The sequence below is a fragment of the Acartia tonsa genome, chromosome 14, assembly GCF_053477335.1.
Source record: "Acartia tonsa isolate MP-2025a chromosome 14, ASM5347733v1, whole genome shotgun sequence".
In the NCBI taxonomy this organism is placed as follows: domain Eukaryota; kingdom Metazoa; phylum Arthropoda; class Copepoda; order Calanoida; family Acartiidae; genus Acartia; species Acartia tonsa.
In genome coordinates this window covers 30,361,370-30,376,683 of record NC_137273.1, presented here as the reverse complement: position 1 = coordinate 30,376,683, position 15,314 = coordinate 30,361,370, and the positions used below count along the sequence as shown (strand labels likewise).

The following is a 15,314-nucleotide window of genomic DNA, read 5'->3' as shown; positions in this document are numbered from 1 at the left end:
AATTGATTAGTTGGTTCTAACTATCAGTGTAAATTTTTTTCATCAATAATTTTCATCTAAAGAAGGGGAAAGTTTATTAACCATCATTGGGGATGTAAACAATTTTTCTGTTTACCTGACTAACTGTAACAAAATCAATGTAGGCAAAGGCATTATTGAAAAGATGAGTTTTACTATATTTTAGTTTCCAGTGTCGCTTCGAAAGCGATTAATATCCGCTGGATTAGAACCGGTTCTTAGCCATAATGGAAATATGTATAGCATCGTATTACAGACAATTATCTACGAAATTTAAAATAAAAATCACAAAATTAAAACCAGTTTGGTTATTCCGGTCCTTCAGTGCTTACAAAACTGGTTCAAATCTTATAATCTTTCATTTTACTATCCGCGGAAAGTTGTCTATAAAACTATGCGATAAATAACTATTACCTGACTAACTGTGGCTACATCAATGTAGGCATTATTGAAAAGGAAGAGGTCTACTGAGCATCCCACACCAACGCACTCTTGGCCTAAAAATATTTTCATAAGTGTCCAAAACAAGGAGTTCAAAGTTAACTATCTGGGTACCTATAAGAGAAAATATCCATTTTTAAGAAAGAAAAGGGGATTTATAATTCCTACATAAAAGAGGACTATCCACGAACAAGAGCAAGTGATTCCAAGCATCTTCCAGCATTGCCCCATAGTATTTTTTTAGTGAATATAATAGGTTTATGTTTAATATTTGGTTTATCGACTAAAAACTTAGGTTTCACCATAGTTTTATATGAAAAAAACTTTGAAATTGCATTGTTTGGTGCAATATCATCGAATGTTTTGATGGGTTCAAACTGTTGTTTAAAAGCTTTTACACAAAAAAAATTATTGTGATTAAAAATGTATATTTAGAAAAAGCGTTGGTAACTTGTATATAGTTTAATTAATGTACTTTTGCAATTTACAACATTTGATGCTTTTCTGCAGTGTTATTTTATTTTGTCTTTTGAACTCAACAAAGCATTTGATGATATTGCTTTAAAAATTGCTTTACATTTCAAAGTTTTTTTCATATAAAACCATAGTGAAACCTAACTTTTTAGTCGATAAAGCAAATATTAAACATAAATCTAGTATATTAATTAAAAAAATACTATGGGTCAATGCTGGAAGATGCTTAGAATCACTTGCTCTGGTTCGTGGATAGTCCCCTTTAGTTCACCGTTGTAGGGAAGGTACTCATACGTCCCAAAAAAGGTTTTATGCTATTTAGTTTTAGACTTAAGTAAGACTATGGATGGATTTAGATTATTTTACCATTCTTCCTCATAAAATTAAATGTTCGTAAGTCCATCCCTCAACTCCTTTGTCTATTATGCTTACTTTTTACTACCACCTGCTTTGTCGTTCTAACTTCGCTTCGCTAATTATGGATGTTATCATCCTGTTTTTTTTTTATTTTCAAAAGTTTATATACCTAGATCATTATAGAATTTAGTCTGTGGTGTAAGAACAGTTTTCTCTCGGTCAGTGCCCAAGCATTTACGGTCGTCCCTGAAAAGTTAAAATCATTAATAGAAAGATAAGAATAGTATATTGATTCGTTGATTCAAACTAGAAGTGGCTAAACTTTTTAACCATCTAAACTCTTAAAAGTTCCTTGGAAGATAAGTAGTTATGGATGTAGAATATATGTGGATATAAAAGGGGGAAAAATTGTCGTCAAAATAGGTTGCCAACATGGACATAATTCATTGGTTAGTTTGTTCATCCGTTAGGAAAGGAGGGGATGGAGTAAAGGGGTTGAATCGGGGGTATTGTTATTTTAGCCAGCTACAAGTTTCATTTTATTAGAGTACATGATAATCTGGTGTAAGGTCAAAGACTTAATAAATCCTTTTTTTAGCTTTTTCTTCTAAGGAGTTCTGCAGATAACAAATAGTACCTGTTCTTAAGTTTGCCAGGAGCTTCTGCAACGGGTAGGTTATGATGGAAGACAATGAGCTTGCCACAGCAACCTGCTGCACGAAAAGCCTCTTTGCCAGCCTTAAAAACAAAATCAATGTAATTGCAGGGAGGGAGGGGACCCTAAACTGTTTATTACATGCATTGCATTGATACTTAAAGTTCATCTTATTCGTTTGCTAATTAACTTTTGGTCCAGTGGAATTTTTGGCGTTTATTTGGGTTGCTATCGTTGTCCTCCATGTTCAAGGGAGGAGGGGAGGGGATAGGGTAAAGTCATAAGGATGGGGGGGGGGGGTTGGATTTGTTACATTAGTCAGTTGGGAGAAACATTTTATCAGTGTATGTTAGAATCTCACACTATATCCATTCTGATAAGAATATTTGATAAATTGAACATTTAAATGGCTAGATATAGAATACCTTGTCATAGGTGTGAGTTAATAATATAAAAATAACTTCCTTTAGAAGTGCGTCAATGTCAAATAATTTTTAAGTCTATTTTTTACCCCACTTTATTAAATTGAACTTATTTAGGTAATCAGAAAATGTATTACACCTAATATTACTATTAATTTTTAACATCTTAGTTATGACAAGACTTGCAGGTCGCATTTACCTGAATTACTGGACCCAAGATAGTTTCAGTTTCTCTGGTTTCCTGGAAGAGGGCAGGCAACTGTTCCATGAGGCTGTCGATATTGGCCTCGGCCTCTGCAACATCTACCATAAGTCCTTCCGCCATGGGCACAAACATATCCTAGATAAATGGATATAATTTATGCGTGGATATCATTTTACAGGGGAAATATTGCTACTTTAGACCTCATTTATTGGTCAGTTAGTTCCTCCATAAGACTACAGGAAACATCATCCAAGTTGAAAACGCTAATGTGATCCTAACATACTAAAATAATAAAAGTAACTGCCCCTACCTTAACATCACCGACTGCAAGTTGTTGTTGCGCCAGTCGCGGATTTAGATTAAGACTCAATACGTCATTTTAAATTATATAATATTACGCGGCAATCGCGCACTAATCTTACCATGCTTTACAATCAGCTGATCTTTGTTTACATTTAAAGATAATATTCATTCCTTTGCACCCTACCTCAACATCGCCAACGGCAAGTTGTTGTGGTTGCGCCAATCGCGGATTGAGATTGTAGAAGTGAATGCTCTTGTCATATGTCATGAATCCGACCTGAATACAAATCATGAATGTTAAGTGAATAAGGACAAGTACTAAAGTAGCCTAAGGGAATAAGACAATAGAGGAAAATAAGAAAGACATGATAACTTTCTAGAATAGATATAAATTAGTAATGGCAATCCGTCGAATTTTTGGGCCGGATTCGGATTCCGAATTCTTAAAGAATCCGTCAAAAAAAGTGGCGGATTCCTTGCGGATTCCGGATTCTTATTTTTAACGGATTCCAGATTCGGATTCCGGATTCTAGCAATATTTTAAAAGGATTTTGAATTTTTTTAAAAATTAAGTGCTACATATGTCCTAAAAATTAATGTTCTTGGTGTTCTCTATAATTCACTTCCGAGAATCGAACCAGATTTAATAAAAGATATTACATATAATAATGAAAATCTTTGCCTTCAAAGAGGAGGAGTTGAAAGAAAAAACTCAAGACGCTAATTTTAGCCTACCAAATAAGAATCCGGAATCCGCTATTAAAAAACGGATTCCGGATCCGGATTCGAAATCCAAAATTGGCCGAAAATTGGGCGGATTCCGGATCCTGATTGCCAACCCTAATATAAATAATGTTGAAACTTTATAAAAAAAAGTTTTACCTTCATAAGACTCTTAGTTTGACCAGCAGCTGTATCAACGGGTAGATCTTTCAATATATCCTAAACAAACCAAAATTTTATGTAGATTTCTGAACTAAAATAATTTGGTTTAGTGGCTTCGCCCAAAGCATTTGGGTACTTCGCGCTCAGGGAAATTAACTAATCTACCTTGAATTTTTGTTACAAACTTGCTTTGGGATGAAACTGATCCCGCTGTAAAATGTCCTAAATCCTACACAGTAACAAAACATAGTTTCCCTTATATCAGTAGACCTCTCAGTCAATTGATAAACAACCCCAATAATGATAAACAAAATAACCATTTTTTAGATTAAAATTATAGGTTGAAAAGTTTAGATATAAACCAATCATAATTGAATAAAGTTTCCCAAGTTTAAAGCTAACAAATACGATTACTTAGGGTATCTTCCAATCTGATTAATAAAAATATAGTTGTATAACTGTATTTCTAGTGGTTGTAAAAATAGAGTACCGTACCTTGATATTTTGACTGATAAGTTGAACAATTCCTTCCTTCATCATGGGATAAGAAACATCAATTGCAAACAAAATTCCTGGAGGCTTTGGCGTTATTGAATTTCTAAAAATAAGAATAGTTTTAGTTAGTAATAAAATTGCATAATGTCCCCTTTGGAAGGGGGGGGGGGGTAAACAACTAAGAAGTCATTTTTCCGTAAAGTTGTGTGTTACCGTTAAGTCAAATGCGCTCATTAAGTCAAACTTTTCTTGATTAGGCCCAAAAGTATATGTATCAAATGGGCATAGGTAATTAGTTTGACTTAATGAGTGCATTTGACTTAACGGCAACACACAACTTCAAGAAAAAATACGCAAAAAATGAAATTTTTAAACAGAAGTTTAAAGAAAGTTTTATTTTTTTCGTAAATAAATAAAATTGAGTTTAAAATTCCAACCTGCAATAATCCTTGGTAGCCAGGAACTCAAACGTGCCAAGGCACAATTCTGGCCTCTCATTCTTGTCTAAATAAATGATTGAATGAATAATTTCAGTAACAGGATGTCTGATTAATTGCTCGGATAGATATTAATGTAGCGCAGGATGTTTTATTATGCTATTTTATTTTAGGAAAGGTTTTACGCTATTACACCCTTTCTCTCACTTCGAATTTAAGAGCCCCTTGAGCTAAAGCTAAATCCTTTATTCCTTAAATTATGCCAACTTTAACAAAATGAAAGATATAAAATCATTTACATTCAACATGTAATATAAGGAATAGGAAAATGGATAATAAAACTGATTTACGTCCCAAATGATGATAAAAAGTTACCCCTTCAGGGCAGTTAATCAACATTTAATACAAGTTTACTCAGTTGTTGAGCCATCAAATGAGATTATATTTCTTTTATATAAAACCTTGGGTACCAAAATATCAGAAATAAGTCACCTATTCTCTGTCCAGTGTGGTCCAAATGTTGAAAGTATTCCTAAAAATATACGGTTTGTTATTAAGGATCAAATCAACTGTTATTTATGCATGTAGTAGAATTTAATCTAACATGACAAGGGTGTCCAAGGTAAGGGGGTGGGTGTTTTAGTGTCCTCCAATTTTTTGGTTAAGAATTACTTTTAAATACATATCCCCCCATAAAAAAAAGCTTGGACGTGCCTGTAACATATCACTATTTTCCTCTGACATTTTTGATGAATATTATTCAGCTATACCTTCTTAATGTACCAAAAACAATATTCTGGAGTTAAGTGTTAGTCAGTTTTGTAATGTTATTAGCTCTTTTAGTAGATAAAAATTTTTGAGGTAATAATTGGAAAACTTCCAGTTTGGGACCAATCAATCAAAAGGGGTAGTTTCACGAAATGCATTTGAACTTGATTTAGTGAACCGCACATTTTTGCCTAGTTAATGGGTTAAACTATATTTATATGGCATATATTTGAAAGAATTTCAATTTTCTACCACGTAGTTTTTAAAATATCAAAGCTTGAAAATTGTCTTTTTGTGATATATGCAATTTAAAAAGACGATTTTTAAGTCTTGATATTTTAAAAACTACGTCGTAGAAAATTGAAATTCTTTCAAATATATGCCATATAAATGTAGTTTAACCATTTAACCAGGGTAAAATATGCGGTTCACTAAATTAAGTTCAAATGCATTTCGTGAAACTACCCCTTTAATAAAAAAGTACCCAAACTTAATGAGCCAACGAGTAGGTAAGACTTCATGTTTATATAACTATGGGGACCAGTTGTGTGATTTACAGACCTATGCCCTCTCTCTCACACTAATAATTTGATAAAAACATATATTTTCCTTACCTGTGGAACTTCTGTGGTGGCTTTACAGAAACTGCAGCTGAACCTTTTCCCTCCGTCCGTGAACACCATGAAGGGACACATGTACGCCCTGCACCGGATGCAACGAACAGGGCCTAAAAATAATAAAAGTAGTAAGGTTTTATTGTCTGTAGCTTAAAGTTTTGATAACTATTGAACCGATTGAGTTCTCCATTTAAAAGAAGCTTCACATTGTTTTTAGGCTATTTTCTGGCTTTTCCTACCCCTTCTAATACAGATGTGGGTCCATAAGTAGCTTAACATTAAAAGTGTACACTGTACATATTTATAGTATTGTTAAAACGCATTGTAGAGAAGATAAATCCTTATAATAAAGTAAAAGGATGTCTGTTTTGTTTGTTTGTACCGAAAAATCTCGCTAACCACTGAACCGATCGGGTTCTCTTTAACAGGGTTGCTTCTCATAGGTCCCGGGAAGTTTTAAAACTGTTATGGGGAGGGTACCACCACCCTCCCAAGAGAAATCACAAAAAATATTTTTTTACGTAGTGACTTAAAAGCAACATAGACATGTTACGTATAATTTAAAAAAAAAACATTTAAGAGTGCCACTAGAGGCCTCTAAGGGCATAGCCGCTAGTATATTTAGAAAGAGGGGACAAGATACGGAGTTAGAAATTGAGAAAAAAATGAAAAGTGTTAAGGAGAAAGAAAGGAAAAAAGTGGAGATTTAAAGACAGAAATTTAAAAAGAGAAGAAACTTATAAAAGGAAGAAGCGACAATGATAAATTATTTTTAACAAAGTTACCCCTTTTGTGGGCTAGAATTATGGGATTATCTTTACAAATAAAAACAGAAAAGACCGACAAACATAATTTGGCTTAGCTTTATACAATACTTAAATTACACAAAGTAATAGATTTAATTCTGAATATTTTAAACTTAAGAGTTAATATTCAGGAAGAGAGGGAACAATTGACTGTAAATTATACTGTTCACCCAAAAGTTTCAAGCTTGTTCATATAGGTATTCATTAGCTAAAGTAGTTTGGGGGCAAGATTTGAAACCTTTATTAGGTTTCACATAGTAACAGTAAAAGACATTTTTGTTGATCAAAATGGGTAGTTTCACGAAATGCATTTGAACTTAATTTAGTGAACCGCATATTTTTTCCTGGTTAATTGGTTAAACTGCATTTATATGGCATATAATTGAAAGAATTTTAATTTTCTACCACGTAGTTTTTAAAATATCAAGACTTGAAAATCGTCTTTTTAAATTGCATATATCACAAAAAGACGATTTTCAAGTCTTGATATTTTCAAAACTATGTGGTAGAAAATTGAAATTCTTTCAAATATATGCCATATAATTATAGTTTAACACATTAACTAGCAAATAATATGCGGTTCACTAAATTAAGTACAAATGCATTTCGTGAAACTACCCCTTTTAGAAAATATATTCTTTGCATATTGTCTTATCCTTTAAGATTCCTGGATAATATTGCTTTAACTTTAGAGGCTTCAAATGTTAAATAATCCTGTATGATATGATAAACATATGTATATCATTAATCTACATACTTTAAAATCATCAGGGATCTCAAGGGATAAGACAATGACCGATAAATTGATGTAGATCTCCAATGATAATACACAAAATTACCCCTTATGTACATTTTGATTTTTGGACACTGCTAGTTTGAACAAACCAATCAGAATTTAATAGGAGTAACCAACGTTTTTTAAGTCAACCAGCTAGAGAATCTAATATCCCTTTCCTCCCTGAAGATAATATAAAATACACACTTGTATCATAATATTCAATTGTTTAAAAGAAAGAAACACGTCGAAATTTTTTCAAAAGATTAGTTTTCATAAAAGCCTTTGCCTTTAAGACAAGAATGTAAAAAACCAACACAAAGCAACAATTCACTGAAAATAATAATTAATATATGCAGGGTGGCCACAAGGTTTTTAAAAAAAATCCGTACATTTCCGTGCATGCTAAAAAAAAAATCCGTACATTTTTCCGTACATTTCCGTACATTTTTCTACTATGTAGTAAATATATTATTTAGTAAAATTGGTTTCATACTAGGTACTGATCAAGATCAATTTTTCTATTAAAGTTAGAACAAAACTTATTTAACAAAAGTTGATACTTTATGGATGGTATTAACTAATCTAAAGAAAATTTTGAAATTGGGCTCCAGGTTCAGGTACTGCAGGCCTCCAGGTAGATCCTAGACAGGTAAAAATTGAATTTTTTTACTTAAAAAGTTAGAACAAAACTTATTTAACTAAAGTAGATTCTTTATAGATAGTATTAACTAATTTGAAGAAAATTTTGAAATCGGGCTCCAGGTTCAGGTACTGCAGGCCTCCAGAACAAAACTTATTTAACAAAAGTTGTTTCTTTATGGATGGTAGGAACAAATTTGGAGAAAATTTTGAAATAGGGCTCCAGGTCCAGGTACTGCAGGTCTCCAGGTGGATCCCAGACAGGTAAAAACTGAAAATTTTTTCTATTAGAGTTAGAACAAAACTTATTAACCAAAAGTTGATACTTCATAGATGGTATTAACTAATTTAAAGAAAATTTTGAAATTGGGCTCCAGGTTCAGGTACTGCAGGCCTCCAGGTGGATCCTTGACAGGTAAAAATTGAATTTTTTTACTTTAAAAGTTAGAACAAAACTTATTTAACAAAAGTTGATACTTTATGGATGGTATTAACTAATTTAAAGCAAATTTTGAAGTTGGGCTCCAGGTTTAGGTACTACAGGCCTCCAGGTAGATCCTGGACAGGTAAAAATTGAAATTTTTTAATTTAAAAGTTAGAACAAAACTTATTTAACAAAAGTTGATACTTTATGGATGGTAGGAACTAATTTGAAGAAAATTTTAAAATCGGGCTTCAGGTTCAGGTACTGCAGGCCTCCAAGTGAATCCTGGACAGATAAAAACTGAAAATTTTTCCTAATAAAGTTAGAACAAAACTTGATTTCGTCTTTTTCTTCAAATTAGGTAATACTAGCTAAAAAGTAACAACTTTTGTTAAATAAATTTTTTCCTAACTTAAATAGTAAATAATTTCCGTTTTTACCTGTTCCTTGATCCTACCTTGATCCTACCAGTACCTTGACCTGGGGCCCGATTTTAAAATTTTCTTCAAATTAGTTAATACCATCTATAAAGAAACCACTTTTGTTAAATAAGTTTTGTTCTAACTTTTAAAGTAAAAAATTCAATTTTTACCTGTCCTGGATTTACCTGGAGGCCTGCAGAACCTGAACCTGGAGCCCGATTTCAAAATTTTCTTTAAATTAGATAATACCATCTATAAAGAAGCTACTTTTGTTTAATAAGTTTTGTTCTAACTTTTAAAGTAAAAATTTTCAATTTTTACCCGTCCAGGATCTACCTGGATGCCTGCAGTACCTGAACCTGGAGCCCAATTTCAAAATTTTCCTTAAATTAGTTAATACCATCCATAAAGTATCAACTTTTGTTAAATAAGTTTTGTTCTAACTTTAATAGAAAAAAATGTCAGTTTTTACCTGTCCAGGATCCATCTGGAGGCCTGCAGTACCTTGACCTGGAGCCCAATTTCAAAATTTTCTTCAAATTAGTTCCTACCATTCCTTAAAGAAGCCCCTTTTGTTAAATAAGTTTTGTTCTAACTTTTAAAGTAAAAAAATTCAATTTTTACCTGTCCAGGATCTACCTGGAGGCCTGCAGCACCTGAACCTGAAGCCCGATTTCAATTTTTTTTTTTAAATTAGTCAATACCATCTATAAAGAAGCTACTTTTGTTAAATAAGTTTTGTTCTAACTTTTAAAGTAAAAATTTTCAATTTTTACCTGTCCAGGATCCACCTGGAGGCCTGCAGTACCTGAACCTGGAGCTCGATTTCAAAATTTTCTTCAAATTAGTTAATACCATCTATAAAGAAGCTACTTTTGTTAAATAAGTTTTGTTCTTACTTGAAATTTTTTTTTACTTGTCCAGAATCCACCTGGAGGCCTGGAGTACCGGAACCTGTAGGTCGAATCCAAATTTTTTTTAAAAATAGGAAAACTACATCCCAAAAGGAAACTTTTTTGTCCAATAACCGATCCTCTCACTCTAAAGACAAAGCCTATAATCACTGTTTACGCAAAAGTGTCAGAACTCCCCCCCCCCCCCTTGAATAGAAACTTTGAAGACAAATCTTGAATAGTTTGAATAATTCAACTTCTGGTAGACCATTCTTGTCCAAACTGGTTCCCGTGAAATCTAAATGTAACTTACAAATATTATAATGATACAGAACAAAAAATGGATCATGGAAAGAAAACGAAGTTGCCGGTTTCATTGTATTTTTTCACAGCAGCTTTTGAAGGGTTATTTTAGGTTAGGTTAGGTTAATTAAATGTCAATGATTGCCCCGCAGGGTTAGAAAATATGCCCCGCAGGGCTAGTGCCCCCGACAGGGGCTAGAAATAGGAGAAAGGCTACTGTGAAAAAAACGACGAAACCGGAAAATTCGTTTTCTTTTCATGATCCCAAAAAATGATACATTTTATTTAATTTTTAAAGATAATACACTAATATAACACCATGCTCGGAAATTCCGTACACCAAAATGAAAAATCCGTACAATCCGTACATTTTTTTAGCACATTTTTAAAAATCCGTACATTTCCGTACATCCGTACATTGTGGCCACCCTGTATATGCCATTTTTAAAAAATTTAAGGTTTTAGGTATGGCAAAATCAATAGACAACGAAGCTTATACTTGACTAAAATTTTTGGAACAGGCAAACATATGGACCGACAAAATTTGTTTATTCGCTATAGATATGGATATTCTTAAACTAAATGCTAGACTTTTATCTTAAATAGCAGGTGAGAAAATTACCATTAGAATAGATGCATAGGTATTTGGTCAGCCAATTTTTTTGCTACACATCAGTATTCTATCTTTCACAAAAGCAGAGAATTTACCCCTTAATAGCAGACAGACTAAGAAAGCTATAGAGTAGCTTCTCTACTATTAAATAAATCACAAATTCGACCTAGATAAATGGGGAAATTTTAAAAAATGGTGTTAGGAGGGGGGGGGGGGGGGGAGTGGGCTATGTAAAAATTACGAGAACTGAAAACATTATTTGGTGAAAAAAAAACTAAAAGAATATGTGGATAAATTAAAGACAAGTATGAAACAATTTTAAAGCCTACCTAATTCACCGAGGTTGACAACAGGCGGGGGATATTCACCATCCTGTGTCTGAGAGAAGGGGCTGACCAGCAGGCCGAAGGGCACGCCCGTCTGCTTCTTCATATCCGGCGTGTCGGGAATTGTATACATTGTAGAGCGGATAAAATTTGGCGCGGCGTGGCCCATGTCGCGAGTGATAAACTTTGTTGTAACCAGCGGCGGGACTTTACCCCTCGCGTCTGTGTAGAATTCGCCGCTGGAGAATGCGCGCATATCATCCTGCATCACTTGTATGGGGTTGGGCATGGAGTCAGGGTCCAAGGATTTGCGCTGGTTGACGGGTGGTCCACCGGTGAAGCCCATACCGCCCTGGATTGGCGCATGCGGTGGTTGAGACATATCATTCATTTGTGGGGGCATGCCGGGCATTTGGCCGGGAGGGCCCATGGGCGGGCGTTGGGGGTGAGCAGGACCACTAGGCATTGGCGGCATGGGGCCGCCCATCATAGGGGGCCCGGGCATTTGTCCACCGCCCATCATAGGGGGTCCAACACCCATCATTGGAGGCCCGGGAGGACCAGGCATTTGTCCACCCATTGAATTTGGGGGCATTTGTCCACCCATAGAATTAGGGGGCATCTGTCCGCCCATTGATGAGGGAGGCATTGGTCCTCCCATTCCTGATGGAGGTCTAAGTGGGCCACCCATCTGTGGGGGTCCACCAACCATTTGTGGAGGTCCACCTCCCATTTGTGGGGGTCCACCACCCATTTGTGGAGGTCCACCGCCCATTTGTGGAGGACCTTGATTATTCATTGATGGGGGTCCACCACCCATTTGTGTAGGTCCATTGCCCATTTGTGGGGGTCCACCGCCCATTTGTGGAGGTCCCCCACCCATTTGTGGGGGTCCACCGCCCATTTGTGGAGGTCCCTGATTATTCATTGATTGGGGTTGTTGTGGTGCTCCGAAGCCTGGCTGGGGAGGTCCTGCTTGTGACATTGGTGGTCGGAGTGGTCCATTTTGTGGGCCTGGGGGGTTAAAACTTCCAGCTCCGGGTGGGCCCAAAGCGGAAGGCGGTCCTAAATAAACGTAATTGTAGGTCATTTGTGTTATTTAAAAATACTAACTAAAAGAATAAGTTTAATGTCTACTAGAGGGTACTTTGGGTTCAAATAAAATGAAGGTATATTAAATCAGAGACAGAAACTAACCTAGAACTTAAAGGATTTTATTTTTAAAGAGCTGGAAACTACATTTTTTACAAACGTCTCAATAGTTACATAGGTTTTTCAATCTACTATATAAAAAAAAAAATCTAAATGACTTTTGATAGCCACACATTAAAAATTAAAATCTATAATTACATGAGGACTGAAGTAAGTTTATTAGAACGCTATTATTGAAAGTTAAGCTTTCTAGTATTTTACTGAATATTTGGATTACAATATTCTATAATATAAAGATGTAAGTTTTTTTAGCTGAATTTCAAAAGTTTAATAACAACGAAACCGATTGACTTCCCCATTTTAGAAAAGTCTTTGGATTGTTTGTTAGGCTATTTTTAAGATCAAAATATCTAACCTGGAGGACGCAGGGGTGCTCCAACTCCTGGAGGTCTGAGGGGGCCTCCAACAGGCGCAGATAAACCATTCATGGGCTTGGGAGGGTTGGGGGATATTCTACCTGGCTGACCGTTACTCTGAACATACAATTATTTATATTTTTCAGAAATAAAAGTTCCTTTAAAAATTAACTTCTTTAGGTATTTGTATGATATGACAAGACGAAAAATTTATGTTCCCAATTATGATAAGCAAAATTATTACTTCTAGATTGAATTAAAATACCAAAAGTTTGTAATCCCACAAATGAGAAAATTTACTAATGATACTATTGGGTTTCAGTATAATTTACAGTCTATCTAAAGTCCTCTTCCCCCCTGGATACAAATTAATAACACAATTTTTTAATCCAACGAATGATAGTTTATTTAAAAAATTAAGGATACTATTATTAACAGACCAATGTCCCTACTACATGATAATTTTATTATCAAGTGTACCTGAACGCCATTAGTGGGGGGTGCAAGTGATCCTGGGGGGCCTGGAGGTCCATTCTGTGCAGGTGGCATACCTGGCATCCCCAATGGAGGCTTCATAGGGCCAAGGTTCATACCTACAATTTATTCACATTCAGAAAGGACGAAGAAAATATTGGAAGATTTCTTAAAACAAAATACTAAAAATCACAGAATTTTTACATAGCTACTATACTACTTTAAAGTTGTCGTTGAGAGACATAAACGGACGTACATATCCTAATTTCAGGGTAACTGCGCTAACACTACAAATTGATGATCATTACCTTGCATTTGACTAACTGGCGGACCCATACTACCATTGGGTGGTCCACCCATAGAAAATTGTGAAGGGGGACCCATATTTCCACCTGGCGGGCCCATCATATTTCCACCTGGAGGTCCCATGGCTCCCGGAGGTCGCATTGGTCCTGGAGGACCCATTGGTCTAAAAATAACAAATGGTAAATTTAAAGAAAATAAACAATTTCAAAATGTATTCTATGGTACTTTTAAAGGAAGCATATATTCATTTTACCTACTTCTTTTAGAAAATAAATTAAGAAATCACACTAGATTTAAGATTTATCAGCTTTATCTCTGCCAAAAAAAGAAGTATTTATATAATTTCTCTCCATTGTAATAGATTCGAAGGATCCAAAGGAAAACGACAGTCGATAATGGATTCATGTACAATTAAGATACAGTGCCAATAAAAAGAAACAAAATTATTGACTAAAATCAGAAGTAGAAAATTTTGGACACTAATAGAAAAGGAATAATAGAATAGAATAGGCCAAAGATAGACAATGACTTACCTTGTGTTAGGCATAGCCCCTGGAGGTCTCTGCATGGCCACACCCCCTTGGGGCGGGCCATAGCCGGAGGGCGGATGATGCATCTTTTATCTATTTATATCTGAAAATGAAATAAAACAAAATTTATACCTCCATATTAACAACTTTATATAGATTGTTTAGTCCGTTAAGATATCAATAAACACGTAAAGCATGACTGTTAGCTTCACATGGGATTGTTCTATTCTATTTTTGTTAATAAATACAAAAAATATATCGTCAACAATGAACATAATAAATGGACACATCATTAGGATGACGAAACAATTAAAATCTTTTTAGAAAATAATACGTATAAGTAATTTAACTTTTAAATAGAATATTTTAAAATAAAAGATTAAATAAATTCTATTTCTTTCTATAAATAACTAAAACACTTCACTAAAATCACAAACTGACATTTGACAGTCCAAATTTTTTCTCCACTTGTTTCGTATTTAATTTGAGGGCCGCCCTGTATATTTTTCATGTCTTGAAGTTCCACGTCAGTCTGTCCTCTCATTGGTCAGCTTTGCACAAGTAATAGGAGGCGCCCAACCAATCACAGCACTTTCTCTGGTTCATAGTTGCCAAATTTTAAATCTTAAAACGTTTTCTAATTATTAATGAATATTCTGATACACGGAGTAAAGAAATATTTGAATTTATTTTTTATGAAATTTCGGCAAGTTCCCAGTTGAGGAGTGAGATTCTACCCCATCTGAAAAAATAAACCCCCCCCCCCCGCCATCTATCAAATTAAACCCCCCCCCCCCGGCATCATGAAATTTTTACCCCATCTTATGATTTTGTCCCCATCAAGTTAATTTATCCCCATCTTCATATTTTGTACCTCTCCAAGAGAAACAAAATAATGTCAGAGAAGGGATAAATTATTGAACAGGGGACAAAAATGAAGGATGGGGTCTTAATAGGAACATGGGGCCAGGATTGGAAGGTGGGGTCTGATTTGACAGATGGGGGAATGATTGGCAGAAGGGGAAATAAAATCTGGGTAGGGGGGAGGGGAGAGTCTGGAGGGGTTTGCGAGGTGAGCCTCGCGCGAAAGAATTTATATTAGGGTAGCACAAGCTACCATACTCCACTGTAGTGAAGCTATGCCTTTCACTCTTC

The 15,314-nt window shown here is 34.9% G+C and overlaps 1 protein-coding gene across 17 annotated transcripts in view; it reads right to left on the bottom strand.

Moving 5' to 3' along the window:
* Sec24CD (COPII coat complex component secretory 24CD) overlaps nt 1-14,315 on the bottom strand; it is a 33,671-nt gene extending 19,356 nt beyond the window's left edge. For all 17 annotated transcript variants that reach the window (XM_080148760.1, XM_080148761.1, XM_080148763.1 and 14 more), the window contains exons 1-15: nt 14,163-14,315; nt 13,632-13,792; nt 13,330-13,442; nt 12,849-12,966; nt 11,285-12,346; nt 6,075-6,187; nt 5,185-5,224; nt 4,693-4,759; nt 4,256-4,358; nt 3,758-3,817; nt 3,060-3,152; nt 2,567-2,707; nt 1,928-2,028; nt 1,460-1,536; nt 433-515 (exon numbers count right to left, since the gene is read on the bottom strand). In XM_080148760.1, the coding sequence (XP_080004886.1) occupies nt 433-515; nt 1,460-1,536; nt 1,928-2,028; nt 2,567-2,707; nt 3,060-3,152; nt 3,758-3,817; nt 4,256-4,358; nt 4,693-4,759; nt 5,185-5,224; nt 6,075-6,187; nt 11,285-12,346; nt 12,849-12,966; nt 13,330-13,442; nt 13,632-13,792; nt 14,163-14,245 (2,415 nt within the window). In that variant the 5' untranslated portion in view covers nt 14,246-14,315. The remainder of the gene's footprint in view (nt 1-432; nt 516-1,459; nt 1,537-1,927; nt 2,029-2,566; nt 2,708-3,059; nt 3,153-3,757; nt 3,818-4,255; nt 4,359-4,692; nt 4,760-5,184; nt 5,225-6,074; nt 6,188-11,284; nt 12,347-12,848; nt 12,967-13,329; nt 13,443-13,631; nt 13,793-14,162) is intronic.
* Nucleotides 14,316-15,314: the final 999 nt, after the last annotated feature.